The sequence below is a fragment of the Leptodactylus fuscus genome, chromosome 1 (assembly GCF_031893055.1).
Source record: "Leptodactylus fuscus isolate aLepFus1 chromosome 1, aLepFus1.hap2, whole genome shotgun sequence".
Lineage (NCBI taxonomy): Eukaryota > Metazoa > Chordata > Amphibia > Anura > Leptodactylidae > Leptodactylus > Leptodactylus fuscus.
In genome coordinates this window covers 63,181,741-63,196,621 of record NC_134265.1, presented here as the reverse complement: position 1 = coordinate 63,196,621, position 14,881 = coordinate 63,181,741, and the positions used below count along the sequence as shown (strand labels likewise).

General features: G+C 40.3%; 1 protein-coding gene across 2 annotated transcripts in view; it reads right to left on the bottom strand.

The window, feature by feature from the left end:
* ADGRV1 (adhesion G protein-coupled receptor V1) overlaps nt 1–14,881 on the bottom strand; it is a 355,871-nt gene that overhangs the window by 286,837 nt on the left and 54,153 nt on the right. For both annotated transcript variants that reach the window (XM_075271519.1, XM_075271528.1), the window contains exons 12-20: nt 13,426–13,552; nt 12,714–12,899; nt 11,404–11,584; nt 10,066–10,229; nt 8,915–9,038; nt 7,428–7,691; nt 6,374–6,500; nt 5,380–5,597; nt 2,959–3,702 (exon numbers count right to left, since the gene is read on the bottom strand). In XM_075271519.1, the coding sequence (XP_075127620.1) occupies nt 2,959–3,702; nt 5,380–5,597; nt 6,374–6,500; nt 7,428–7,691; nt 8,915–9,038; nt 10,066–10,229; nt 11,404–11,584; nt 12,714–12,899; nt 13,426–13,552 (2,135 nt within the window). The remainder of the gene's footprint in view (nt 1–2,958; nt 3,703–5,379; nt 5,598–6,373; nt 6,501–7,427; nt 7,692–8,914; nt 9,039–10,065; nt 10,230–11,403; nt 11,585–12,713; nt 12,900–13,425; nt 13,553–14,881) is intronic.

The window sequence follows — 14,881 nt, the reverse complement described above, 5'->3', positions numbered from 1 at the left end:
CATCATTTTATACAATGAATCCTAAATTAATGACCATATATGACAACCTACATTTCATTATGGTCTCATTATTTCTCTACCTTTTATAAAATACTGTAATATATTGTATATTATAACTAAAATACCATTTCCTGATCCATGAACATTATTTAGCTACTGCGTCTATCAGCTTCCTTAGTTATATTCTCTAATGGCATTGGCCGCAATCTAGTCATTACTAGTTCTGTATATTCCTCATCCTAAAAACAGAAAATTCTTTTGCTGTAAGAATTTCTACCTAGATCCTTCTACAATCATGCCTTACATAGCTGGACTCTTAAATAGTTAAAGTTAAGTTACAGATTTCTGATCCTAGTCTGTAGATAACAAACTACATTGTCTACGTATGATCTCTGAGAGTAAAACTGTGTAAGGGAGCCTTCACACGGAGTTACGCTGCTTTCATTCTGAACGTAAAAACACATTCAGAATGAACGCGTAAAAAGCAGCTCCAATTGACTTGAATGGGAGCCGGCATACGTGCGTTCCCCATTGAAATCAATGGGAGGCTTTTTTCCCTATTGCCTTCAATGTGATACGCGCGTAATACATTGAAAGCAATAGGGGAAAAAAGCCCCCCATTGATTTCAATGGGGAGCGCATGTATGCCGGCTCCCATTCAAGTCAATGGGAGCTGCTTTTTACGCGTTCATTCTGAATGTGTTTTTACGTTCAGAATGAAAGCAGCGTAACTCCGTGTGAAGACTCCCTAAAACCTATAAAAATATAAAAATTCAATACAATCTGTACTCAAAGAAGCACTCTGGTCTTAAAGGGATCCTATCATTAAAACTCAATTTTTTTTTTTGTCCTTCACACGTAGGAATAGCCTTAAGAAAGGCTATTCTTCTCCAACTTTAGATATCTTCTCCGTGCCGCCGTTCGGTATAAATCCCAGTTTTCGTCGGTATACAAATGAGTTCTCTTGCAGCATTGGGGGCGGGCCCCAGCACTTAAACAACACTGGGGGCATCCCCAATGCTGCGAGAGAAATTTCCAGCACCAGCTCCATCTTCTTCAGGAACGGGCTTTCTTTGTGTCTTCTTGCGGCGCGGGCTTAAATCTTCTAGGCCTCAGGCAACCAACTGCGCCTGCCTGCCGGCCACAAGAAAATGACCTATTACAATACTGTGTAAGCGGCCATTTTCTTGTGGCTGATGGTCAGTCGGCTTTGCCCTATAAGTTTGAAGCCTGCGCTGGAAGAAAACGAGAAGAGAGGCGATTCCAGAAGAAGATGGAGGCGGCGCTGGAGAGTTTTCTCGCAGCATTGTGGATGCCCCCAGTGCTGTTTGAGCACTGCAGTCCGCTCCCAGTTCTGCGAGAGAACTCATTTGCATACCGAGGAAAACCGGGATTTATATCGAACGGCGGCCCAGAGAAGACATCTAAAGGTAGGAGAAGAATAGCCGTTCATAAAGAGGTCCTTTCATCACCTCCACTAATTCTAGTTCTTAGCATCTGTGAATAGGCTCTGCTCCACTGATTCCAGCACAGTTGGAATTTTCTCTCTAGCCCCCACAGTTCCTGAGTAATAAGCACAGGTAGTTTTGATGCCTGATGTGCTATTTAAGCTCTGTAATGTCACAAGGGAAGTGTCAGGCAGGGGGCGTTGCTCAGAGCTCCAATCAGAGGCAGCCAGAGTCAGAGCTCACAGTCACACCCCTTGTCTGCTCCTGCCTGACACCGCCCTCCTGACAGTACAAAGCATGAAGAACTAAAATTAACAACATTGATTGCTCGGGAATGGTGGTGGGTGCTAGAAAAATAATTCCAACTGTTCCAGAATCAGTGGAGCAGTAACTATTAAAAGATGCAATAAGCTGGACACGTTGAAGATGGTAAAAGGTCCCCTTTAAGGCTATTCCTACGTGTTAGGGACAAAAAATTGAGTTTTAATGCTTAGCCGGCACGCGGGGGGTTAAGCGGCCGGCGTCAAAGCGGAAGTACCAGGTGCTTCCATTCATTTCAATGCGTGCGTGCTGTTCGGATCGGCTGATCCGAACAGTACTCGCTCATCTCTAATAGGATCCCTTTAAGGAAGCACTGCCGTAAAATTATTGTTTTTTGAAAACATTTGAAAATGAGCCTGGGAATAGTAAAATGTTACGGAGTAACTTACTGACAGCTTTATGATGAAGTTATGTGTTCCCTCCAATGCCCTGACCTGCTCTGCGCTATTCTGGTGTTTCTTGTATAAATAGAAAGTGAAACTCACAATGCAGGTCTATTACAGCTTCTGTTACGGCTAAAGCATCCAATTGCTTCTTCCTAATAATTCATTAATTTTGACCCTGGAATATTAGCACAATTTCTGGATTGTTATTCTTTTCACCAATTAAGATACTAGACGAAGAAATTTTTCACAATTATTTCAGTAACTATGAAACCTGTTTGTTTCATTGGTTTTTTTATCGAGTTATTTCAGGTTGTTTTCACTGTTTTTGTAAATTATTGCTTTAAGTTCAGTATTTTGTGTCATCTGAGCACCCACAAGGCGCATTATGACATTTTATCAGCAATCTGCAGTACTAGTAAGATCTTAGGCTCAGTTTACATCATGTTTGGGGCCTACTACTGGCATATTGTACCCATGGGGCTCCATTCACCTGACAGAAGACGAAAGAAAAGTACCCAGGCTGGTTTCTGATGGGATACCTTTTTTGTCAGTATAGGAAATCATACAGTTTTGAAAAGATAGTCATCGGCAAACATTGAGCCAAAAGGAAATAAAGGAAAGACACATCTATACGGAGAAGGGCACAGTATAAAAGTGGTATACATTTTTTTTTCCAAATGAACCATATAGCCAATATCTTTATGCCTATACAATAGGTATGTTGCAGCCTTCTGTCAGAAGATATACCGTCAGACCTACAATATCATATATTCATGCAGACTAGATATTAATATTTTACCTACCATTAACTATGGCTTCTCCTTTAAGACTTTTCACTCCTCCAGGGACAAGGTTTCCATCAATATAGAACTCTATAAATCCATCATCTAAAGTAATCAGTATATGGGTCCAGACATTTTGTTCCATAAATTTTGAGACTCCAGCTTTAGCTACATAAGTAGTATTAGAGCCAAACGTGACATAGTATAACAGGATCATGATATAAGAGTCATTTGTTTCCACTTTCACGCCATAATACATTGTTCCATTATCATTGTCTTTAGAAATAATAAATCCATTAGTGTTTATATTTGGTATGGTCCAAGCTGAGAAAGTAAAGTTGGTCAGTGTGGTGTTTAAACTATGGTAATACTGTGACTGAATCACTCCAAATGCTCCTTCATCGCCGCTGAAGAATAAGGCATCTGTACCACTGTGGTGCCTGCGCATATGTGGCTTCAACTGCACAGAAGGTGGGAATGAGGCAATAAGCAATAGATCCACCATAGGAGGAAGGCCAGTTTTAAAGTTTGTAGAGTAAATTTCCCATCCAATACGAACATCTCCAAATGTTCCTTGACGTCTCCAAATGGAGATATTGGTCACGTATCTCATATCATCTATTGACATAACATCTTCAGCCACCTCCTGATTCTGTGTCTCTGCTCCAATGACAAACACTCCAAATGGATCATCATTGAAAGGAATCATCACAGTAACATTTAGATTTGTGTCTGCCAGCTGACCACCTGGGCCTGGAAATCCACCTGTGTAATGCAAGTATAATATTTAGCAGCAAACTCAACCACAATGATGTTAAATGAAGCTTTCCCATTGGCTAAAATATATTTATTTGTATATAAGTAAAGCTCTTAGGTTAAGGCCTCACATTGCAGAAATGCAACTTTTTGATTGTACATTTTGCTACATTGTTTTTTGATCTAGAGACTTTATACTTCTATCTTCTGCTCAATTCACTCTTGGGTTTGGCTCAAAAAAATGCAACAAAGTCTGCAACAAAAAAAAGCTGTGTTTCTGCAACGTGGGGCCTCAGTTTTAAAGTGGTTTATAAAATAAAAAGTTTTACTTAAGGAGTAGCCTGGTTTGTATATACCCTATAATAGAAGGGGTGTTTTCTTTAAGATTCTCATCACTTATAAAGAGAAACTATCACTGCAATCCAGGGCATGACACATGTGATCAAGGTAGATACATAGGGTCAGAAAAGAATTATTTTTGCTCCTGAGGTATAGCTCTATAGGGGGGTGGGGGGAATTGTTCACCTTCCTCTTTGGGTCTGGTGGCTCTCATCTCAAGACAATGGTAGATTGGTCTGAATGGCCGTAGCAAATGTAGTGCTCTCCACAGGGCCTGATTGGAGAGTTACTGTGATCATACAATGTTCATTACGGTACTGATTAATGCTTACTCAAATCAAATCAAATCAAAAAAGCTTTATTGGCACGTCCGAATAGATATTTGGCATTGCCAAAGCTAGTAAAGTGTGTGTGGGGGGGGGGGGGAGTGGTGGGTATGGTGGGGGTGGGTGGTTTGGGGTATAACAGTCCGTGGAGTCTCATCTTCCTAATACAAATAACTGGAAACCTATACTGTTTGGTTTTCTCATTACATAGTGACCACAGTTAATATACCAGAACTGACTGCTGATCAGCTCAATACAGTCTCCCTTATGGGGGCAGTAATACTGTATGTGTTCTCACTTCTATACACAGGATACTACATGATAGAGGACTAAAGGTAACCGAATACAGTAAAGACAGGGGATCTTTTTTTAAAAAAATTGGAAACATAATAAAGAGGTGCAGTTCACCGAGGTATAACACCCAGCTATGGGCCCCCATAACAAAACTAGGAAAGGGACCATGCTCAGCACCAACCAATACCACATAGTGGCCCACATTTGCTAAGAATGGTATATCTTAAACAACTTTAAGTAAAAAAAGATATATGGAAGTGTTGTAATAAATGTGGTACATATTGCAAGACAGGCAGTGTCAAGCAAGTCAGGTTAAGCAGAACAACAGTGCAAGACATTATTTTATGCCAATGACATAGTGCCCTCCTTTGTCTGATATAGGAGGGCATCATCTACTCCCTACTATACCTGTCCACAGGCCTTGTAAATCTGAGATAAGCCAGGTAAGGAAAAAGGGGCACCCTATGGAACTATAGGTCTGGGTGTTATGTAACGTTATTGGTCTGCCCACTTTATAGCTTTTGTAGTCAGGGCATTGCATGGCACTCTTGGTCTTAGCACTGTATAGCATATTATTTTTGCACTGTATATCCCTCTGGCACAACTATTTCAGTACACTACCAACAATATTTATCAAACAAGAATATTTTTTTATAATTTTGAAACCAAATCCCACTTTGGCTAAACCCCTCTTATGATTTCTGACAATGCTGTAAAAGATACTCACCAGAAATATTGACCAATTGTAAGGTATAAAACTCGTTGAATTCAGGAATTTGATCAGAAACCGCATGGAGCGTAATATATTTGAAAGCATCTCCGTCACTAAACCAAATAGCACCCCATGTTTCAGCAAATTCCTGGCCAGGCTGTAAAACCGATCCATTCTGGATTATCTGCCAGTGCAATAGCACATTGCCAAAATGCCCTCTGTCTCTCAGCACCCTGAAAACAGAACATTTACAATAGAAAGTGATATAAATAATGACCATCATTTTATGTATATATATATTATCAGTGATGACGTGTGTGAAAAGTCCTTACAACAGCCAAATAATAGACAAGTATATTATCATTCCCCTAACTACCATAAGCAGTGCATGTTAAGTGTTGTTGAAAAGAGGAACAATTTGGATCCCAAAGGAATAAGATCCATAGCATTATGGTAACTTTCCATCTAGGAATGGTAGTCGTCACACTATGCATTGTCAGCTCAAGTTAAGGGTATATTGGTCATCTGTTTCTAATGGAACCAAGCAAAACTGTCAATGTGGCACCCAACTATAAAGGTAACTTAAAATACATCTAGTATCATTCATGGCACTCCATACTAAGTACTGTAGTTCTGGTGCTCAGAAAGGAACTTACTCCTTTATAGTAGAAGAAAAAGGTTATGGCACTAAAGTAGCAGTTTTGCTACTATTGAAAGATTTATTGAAGTGCAATCCAAATAACGCAAAAGTGTAAGGTTTCGGTCCAAGGTGGACCTTCATCAGACAATGGGATTGCCATGATACATAATGGAAGAAAGAGCGTGGAACAGAAGGCGGTATAACCGCAAATTGGGAGATGTAGTTATACCGCCTTCTCTACCATGCTCTTCCTTATATTATTTACTATGGCAATCCCACTTTCTGATGAAGGTCCGAAAAGGGTCATTAACAGGCCTAGAAAGGTAAAAGGCATAGTTGTAAAAGTGAAGTCATGCTCAGTGGACTTACCTGAACTGGTTACTTCCACCTTCTTCTACAGTTTTATCAATGGGTTCTATATAGAATATTCCATTGGGGTCATCATTAGCCATGATGATTATTGTGGCATTTCCATTTCCACTCACTACAGTGTCTCCTATATAACAAAAAGTGTTTCTTCAAAAATGTATTTAGTTTACAAATAAGACCTTGTTTATACAGAGCAGGTTAACCTCAGCAAATTGTTGTGGCATACACAGGTATCAAAGAGCTCAGGGTGTATCAAGAAAATATCCCACCAAACATATCCACCAGCCTGAACTATTGACATCTGATGGGCAGGGTTCACTATTCATACTGCTTATGGTAAATTCTCATCTTCCCATCAGCATGGTGGAAAAAAAATCTGGATTCATCTGACCAGGCAATGCTTTTTCCTCTGCACATTGATCCATTTGTTGTCTCTTTTGCCCACTGGAGCCTTGACTTTCTATTTCCATTAGACAGCAATGGCAGACAAACTGGTTCTCTGCTGTTATATGGTATCTGTTGTGCTATTGGACACAGATCGATTCATTGACATCCTCCATTGACCCCTTCTGGCAATGACTTGCTTAGGCCTACAGGATCCCCTGTTGCTGGATGTTTTTTCTCGATCACACCATTTTCAATATAACTCTGTACACTGCTCCATAAGAAAACCCCACAAGATTGGCAGCACCAACTAGTCTAGCACCAATGACCAGTCCTCATTCAAAGTTGCTCAGATCACTTAATTTTCACATTCTAATGGGGATTTATACTGAATATATTTAATAGAAATCTTGCTCACTTGATCTTATGCTGGATTCACACTAGCGTTCAGCCCTCCATCGTTGGTATGCATGGGGAACCGAAAGACGGAGAGCCTGTCTGCTTAAAAAAGCGATTCTGCCGACTGTAGTTGCAATCTGCGGTGGAGTCTCCTACAGATGTGAACCTGGCCTCATGCTGAACCCCATACAGGAATTCTTCAATCAAGAAAGAGGTGTCTCTAATAAAGTGGCCATACAGTGTATGTTAATAACCCCTTAGCAGCACTAACCTGTACAGTTGAAGAGCCATATATAAAAATATTCATCTGTCTCTGGTATATCATCTTCATTTGTCTTCACTGATATATTCAACATCCTTTGGCCAACCGCAAATACCAAAATGTCTCCAGAAATGTGAGTAAAATCACTTCCCTCTGCAGTAGCCGTTCCACTGACAGTTGCATAGGTGACAGAAGACACAAAGTCAGCCGATCCATTCCGCATAATGCTGAGATTGGCTACCTCACCTTCATCAACCCACAACACAACTGGTTCTGGAGGGAAAAGAAAAGGTGTTCTGTAGGATCTCTCTCTCTCTCACGCGCTTTCTTTCAAGGTATATATATTTTCTTGCAGATGAAATTGTGCTTTACAATGTCCGTTCTTTCTTTCTGTCTTTTTGGTCAGGATTTTGAGGCCGTATTCGTCTCAAAATCCTGACCAAAAACCTCTGTGTGAACTCAGCCCTAAACAGCATATTGGGGACCATAACTAACAGCACTGATTGCTCGGGAATGGTGTGGGCTAGAGAAACAATTCCAATTGTGCCAGAATCAGAAGAGAATTAGGGCTAGTTCACATGGGGGCAAGGAGGCGGATTTTGACAGCGGATTTGGCCTCAAAATCTGCCTGCTTACAATGGTGGTCTATAAAGACCACTAGCGGGCTGCCATTTCTTCAGGCGGATTCCGCCTGGCGGCAGCAACCTCCTGTGTCAGCCCATTCATTTGAGCCGACTCTGGAGGGGGAAGCCGCGTCACTCTCGGGTCAAAACCCGCCTGCCACCACCATCGTGGTCGCGGCTTCCCCCTCCAGAGTCGGCTCAAATGAATGGGCCGACACAGGAGGTTGCTGCCGCCAGGCGAAATCCGCCTGAAGAAACGGCAGCCCGCTAGTGGTCTTTATAGACCACCATTGTTTCTTCTTCCGCCGTTTCTTCAGGCGGATTCCGCCCGGCGGCAGCAACCTCCTGTGTCGGCCCATTCATTTGAGCCGACTCTGGAGGGGGAAGCCACGACCACGATGGTGGTGGCAGGCGGGTTTTGACCCGAGAGTGACGCGGCTCCCCCCCGTCACTCTCGGTGCCAAAATCCCCCCCCCCCCCCCCCCCCCCGAGTGAACGAGCCCTTACTTTTCAATTCATGCCAAGAACTGGAATTGGTGAAGGTGGTAAAAGATCTTTAAATTGGGTTCAATAAAGCTATGTGGACTGGATATTGTAATCACAATATGGGCTCAAAAATGACAGTTTATCTGGGTATAGAGCTCTAAGCTTAGAATGAGTTTTTGGGGCTTGCGAAGTTGCGAGGTCTCTTTAAAGAGACACAAGGGTACCTAAACCTTCTCATCCAGTCTTTCAGGAATGGTATGAATTAATTTGCACACAAAAATGTTATTTTACAAAAGTGAATGGAGAACCTTTTAGTTGGTAGCCTCATTACATTAAATCGTCATCTATAAACACAGTACAATATAACACAAATACTTAATATCTTACCTGCAAAGAAAATGGCATCATCATTTTTATTGATTTCCAGTGTGGCTGTTGTAATATTTCCCATCCTGGCACCACCCGTAGGATTGAAAATGGTTATAGCAAATACTTCCTTTTCCTCTGGAATCTAGAAATTTTGCAATTTACAATATAGTACATTCAGAGGTAGAATTTATTCTGTGAAATGAAAATTTGATCCTACTGTGATCTGTATCAGTGATGTTAAATTACTGAACTGTAGCATTTCTACTATATGGCCAAGACTGAATAAAAGTTAGACAGTGCAAACTTAGACAGGCAGTCTGAAATATGCCATATTTACCACAGTGGTTGATACTGGATGGTAAATGTGATGAATCTTTAGGCTGTTCAGTCTACATTGTACCACCATTTAATTGGCTTACTTTGAGCTAGAATTTTTCAGCACTATTTTGGCGCATGGCAACACATTGAATCCACACCTTTTTTCTGAGTGTCCACATTTCTAGCATGTCAAAAGGTTTTAGCCAAAACTAGATGCGCCACATCTCAGTAGTGATACACCATGTTTACATCTGTGTCTAGTCATAACCACAATAGTAAATCTGGGGCTATATGTAAGGGCCCCTTCACACGGCGTAAGCGCTCGGCTCATTCCGAGCCATACACGCGAGCGCTTCTAAACACTTCCCATTCACTTCAATGGGAGTGCTCGTAAAGCCGGCTATACGCGCGCTCCCGTTGAAGTGAATGGGAAGTGTTTTAGAAGCGCTCGCATGTATGGCTCGGAATGAGCCGAGCGCTTACGCCATATGAAGGGGCCCTTATAGCTTGAACATGAATTAGAAAAATAGTAAATTTTGGCTATTTTTCATGAGTTACTCATAGATTAAAGTCTATGAGGATCCATAAAGAACAGATGGCATTGATGCAAGCGGGTTATGATAAAAAAAAAAAAAAAAAAAAAAAAAAAGCCCTTTATAACAGTTGTTATTCATGCAAATACAGAATGGAAAAAAGTGAAAACAGCAAAAAGTGTAAAGAATCTATAGATGTTAAATTTACTACATTGTACATAAATATCTAGATAACAAATGTTATTTAAAGAATAAAATGTCATCTTAATTATCTTAATTTATTATAATAAAAATTCATAAAAGAATACAAATTGTTACCTCATCTGGACTAGAAGAAATTGTTATAGTCTTCCTAGTTTCCCCATCTTTAAACTGAAGTATGCCATGCGCTGGGTAAACATCGAGGGTTAAATCTGGGCTTACAGTCCATGATACATTAATGTTGCCAAAGCTTCCTTGTAGTCTTATTACTTCGAATGTAGCTAGAAATTAACAGGCACGTATCCATAATCATACTCTGACATTAGGAAGTTAAGAAGGAGATGGGGAACATAGAGATCTGACTTTAGGCCCATTTCACACCTGTGGAAACCACACAGAGCCAATTATATTCTATGGGTCCGTAGGCTTCCTAAGGTAACTGCTTTTTTATGCAGATTCGGTTTCCATTAGAGGGGTCCTCAAGCGAACCCCCTGAATGGAAACCAGCGCGCAGATGTGAACCGGGCCTAAGAATAACACAAACAACATAGGCAACTCTGTCTTACAGAAATTACATTAATAGACTAAATGATCACTCAGTTATACTTTGCTGAATCACACTGCCTTTTTTCTGCTGTCTCTAGTGAATCTCTAGTGGACTTCTATGTGATGCAAGTTCATGCTGTTCTCTCCTGCCTCCTGCTTATGACTGATATATTCCTCCCTTTCAGCTCTTACATGCAGAGGGCAGAGAAGAACTGCATGAAATCTTGTAAAAGACAATGAATATTCAACAGTGTGAGTTTTGGGAGTTTTATAACTAAAGGAATAGGTCTAGATTACTGAGCTTTAGCATTAGCTTCCTTTAGATATGACTGACAGCATTGTGCAATGTGATGGGACTCCATCCTCTCTGTTTCAAAAGAGCCAATGTAGGATTCAGAGTACCCATGAGACTGGTTTAGGAGAAAAAGGAGATAAATGAGCCAAGATGGTGGATGACCCATAAAAGTTGGATGACCCATAAAAGGTACATGAACTTAAATACATATAGACAAGGCAAACCCAAGAATCTCTAAATTATTAAATAAAAGCCTAAGCTAGAAAATAGAGGCAAAAAATTGCTGGAGTGTGTCTTGTAATATTATATGTCAACATAGTATAATACTTTAACAATATGGCGTTACAGCTGAAATTAAATAATATGAAGTTTAGCCTAGGGCTATGAGAGACACATGATGTTTAGCTTAGAATGCTAATGAAGTGACAAAACAATCTAACATTACAAGTTGTCCCATCTGAATTAGTAACCTAAAGAAAACCACCACTCGATGTGACACCATAGTATTTATGTCCCCTGGTGTTGCACCATTTAGGTCACTGACAAAGCAATGTTATGCACTGATGTAACATTATTTCTTACTGCAAGATACACTTTCCGCATAAAATTCTTACCATAGTAAATGTCATTTCCTTTGCTCTCATTTATGTTTCTCACTATTCCAGGAGAGATGAATTCAACAACTCCATGTGGGTCATCATTTTTTAATATAGTTATGTTGACCCTTATGGCTTCTCCCAACGTGGTGGGAAACTCTCCATGACTGCTCAGGACCACCGAGAACATCTCATCCAGCTGTAATCAGAAAAGTACATTGTAAAGGTGATATTCTGTGTCACTGTGCTACAGTCTTACATCTAATAGTAATATCAACATAGTCTGGAATGCAATGTTATCTCAATGAGTGTTAAAAGCTTCTTCCTCCCCATCCCCTCTCCATAGAGTTCTGTGTGTAAGGTAATCACACTGCCTGAGTGATGATAAGAAGGTGAGCAGTTTAAAAAGTGGAGAAGGAAACAGATTTTCTTAATAAAGGCAGAAAACCTTCCACTCTTCCCCCTGGATCCCAACCCTTGTTAAGTTTGATGAGACGGTCACAGGCTGTTGTATCCATGTGTGCATGTCGATTAAGGTGAATATGTAGAACAACCAATTGATTTGAATGGGACTCAATGTAGTGTTGCTTGTGAAGTGTTCAGCACCACATTCTGATGGTTAGTCGCAGAAGGATCCATAAAAAGAAAAGGAGTCCAAACCAGACAACCTGTTTTATAATATCAATTTAATACACTGTTTTACAGAGAAATATATTGCATAACCTAAAATAAACTGAATATATATTCACATTTTTTAAAATATATTTCTCTATAAACCAACTCAATTGAAGTGCATTAACAATGTCATCCAAAAGACATCAATCGTGGTTTGCTACATTTGGATCTATGTAATATAACATGTATTTGCCCATTAGATGCATTACATATCCATGTCGATAAGAGGGATGTTGGTAGTGTTTATATGCATTTTCACATAGTTCTTTTCCATACAGCTTTGTCCTTAACAACAAACACACTGCGGCTGAAATTCACATGCATCTCACATGTTCCACCAGAAGCCAGTAACAAAGGAGCCGAGAGCCCCAGTCCCAGCTCCGTGCATAGCAAGCTGGTGTAATTGGCAAATGATTGGTTCTTTATGCTAAATAGGTGTCAGGGGATTTTCACACCATTATCAATCCTCTGTGATGTGAATAGTGGTTCACAGGTTCTTAATAACTACTTAATCATGTATTGCTCCCTTTGTAGCATGTGGCAGTGTATACAACCTTTCCTTCTGCGCTTTAAGTGTTAGTTGTGGACAAAGTTAACCTCTGCACAAAGCATTCAGGAAAGAAGTGCAGCCAGTGAGTGAAGAAGTCTAATACCTCTGGTATCCCATCCATCCTTGTTAACAATGTAATTACAATCTCCTTTTCACCAGTCTTAAACTCCAGGATCCCAGTGTTTCCATAGAATTCATTGCTGTCCCTTGGTTCAATGGTGTAACGCAGAAACTGTTTAACAAGAAGACCCTTGGATCGAGAGATTCTTAGTTCAACAGAATCTCCCTCCTGGGGAAAAGGGAAAAAAAATCAATATGTTTAATGTGTTATTCATTTAGAGAAGAAAACTATAAGGGTCCATACACATGTAGGAAAATGGTGAGGAATTTGATGTGGAATTTCAGCACTGAAAAAAAAAGCCTTCCATTGACTTCAATGGGTTCCAATGAGTTCCAATGCAAGCAGAAAAAGGAACCCTTTGAAGTCAAGGAGAGCCTTTTTTTTTTCAGCACTGCAATTCAACACCAAATTCCTCACCATTTTCCTCCGTGTGAATGGATCCTAACTGTACAAGTGGACACTAACAATGTACAACTTAGAAAACTGCAGCCCATCTTATGTGAGCGCCTACCAGCTACTAAGGATGCGTGTTATTACCTTGACTAATTCTTCACTGTGGTACAGACCATGATATTTTCTTCCTAGACTTATAAGGTATCCAGTCCCTTCACTTACAGTATATGCAAAGAGAACTACCAAATACTCTAAGAAACGGTAGCACATGAATTAATGGATAGCTTAAATACATACGTACTTTTACACTATAGGGTCCTCTGTATAATGGTGAGAACTCAAACACACCTCCAGGGTCATCATTTTCCAGGATAGTAAGTTGACAGCTGGTAAATCCAGACTTCAGGACTTGGTTTTCCGCACTGACCCTTCAGTGTTCAGAACAGAAAACATTAGTTACACGTATACATATACCCTTGAGCATTAACTACATATCAAGTTGGTGACAGAACCAAATTTTGGAGATAGAAAAAAATTTGATAATAAAATATAAAGATAATATTCAGTCTTGAAGTGGCAGCCCATAACCACTATATGCGTGATGAGGTTGAAACTCCCTGAAATTAATACTGATGACCTATCCTTAAGGCTGGCATACCAGAGCTTGATTTCTATTTGGGGATTCTGTCCCTAAATCCGCTTGAAAATGCAGTTTTTCAGGCGGTACCGAGCGAACACTTGGCGGACCCCATTAAAGTCTATGGTGTCCATGAGTTTCTGCGGGTAACCGCTTTTTAAGTGGATTGGGTTTTAGTTTTTTGGATCTCCAAGCAGACCCAAAGAACGGATACCCAAGCACAGGTATGAACCTAGAGTAAGAAAGAGTAATAATTTTTAGGCCAACACAGAAAATGGACAAGCATGTGTCGTGATTCTTCTCCTCAGGCAAGTATTGTCACCTCCATGGTCATATTGTGGCTAATTTCTATTCAAATGCATTAGATTGAGATGCAATAACATGTACAGTCGTCATACAATGTACAGTAATGAAGACCACAGCACACCAATCCCAGCACATGAAGATAAGTATATTTGTAGAACATTGTACATGTGATGTTACGTATCTTCATATGTATATCTCTGACCACAACTTTGGTCCTCCCACTTGGTAGAAGCAGGATGGATAGCAAATTTTTTTGTGATGTAGGTTTGTTATAGTAAAAATAAAATCTTATTTGTGGCAATATATTCACAGGAAGAGTGAATAAATATCAGAATATGAGTGCATAAGTATACATAATAGCCACGCACAGGGCTGGAGGTTAGAACTTATATTACACACAGTTGTGCTGAGAATGAGATCAGAGATTCTTAGCAAGCATTATTCACGCAGGTCACACATATAGCACTTACCCAAAGTAAACCACAAATCTTTCTGTCTCTACCCTGGCGAAACAGGAAGGGATCAGAGAGGAAGAGAAGGGAATGAAAGAACACTGCCAAAACCTCAATAAGACAGGATAAGAAGAAAAGGGCACTTTTATTCCTTGTGCACACATAATGTCGCTGACTTTAGGGGGCTCTATTTGTTGGGTGCTGCCCTGTTTACAAAGCCTCGAAAGAGAATTGTCAGCTCTCTCTAATGAGAGACGACCCTACGACCAAACAGCATGTCAGAGCCCATTTAATACATCCCTTGCCAGCCCCTCTCCTCAGGACCGCTGCCAAGCTACAAACCATGGCTGGTGAACAAATTC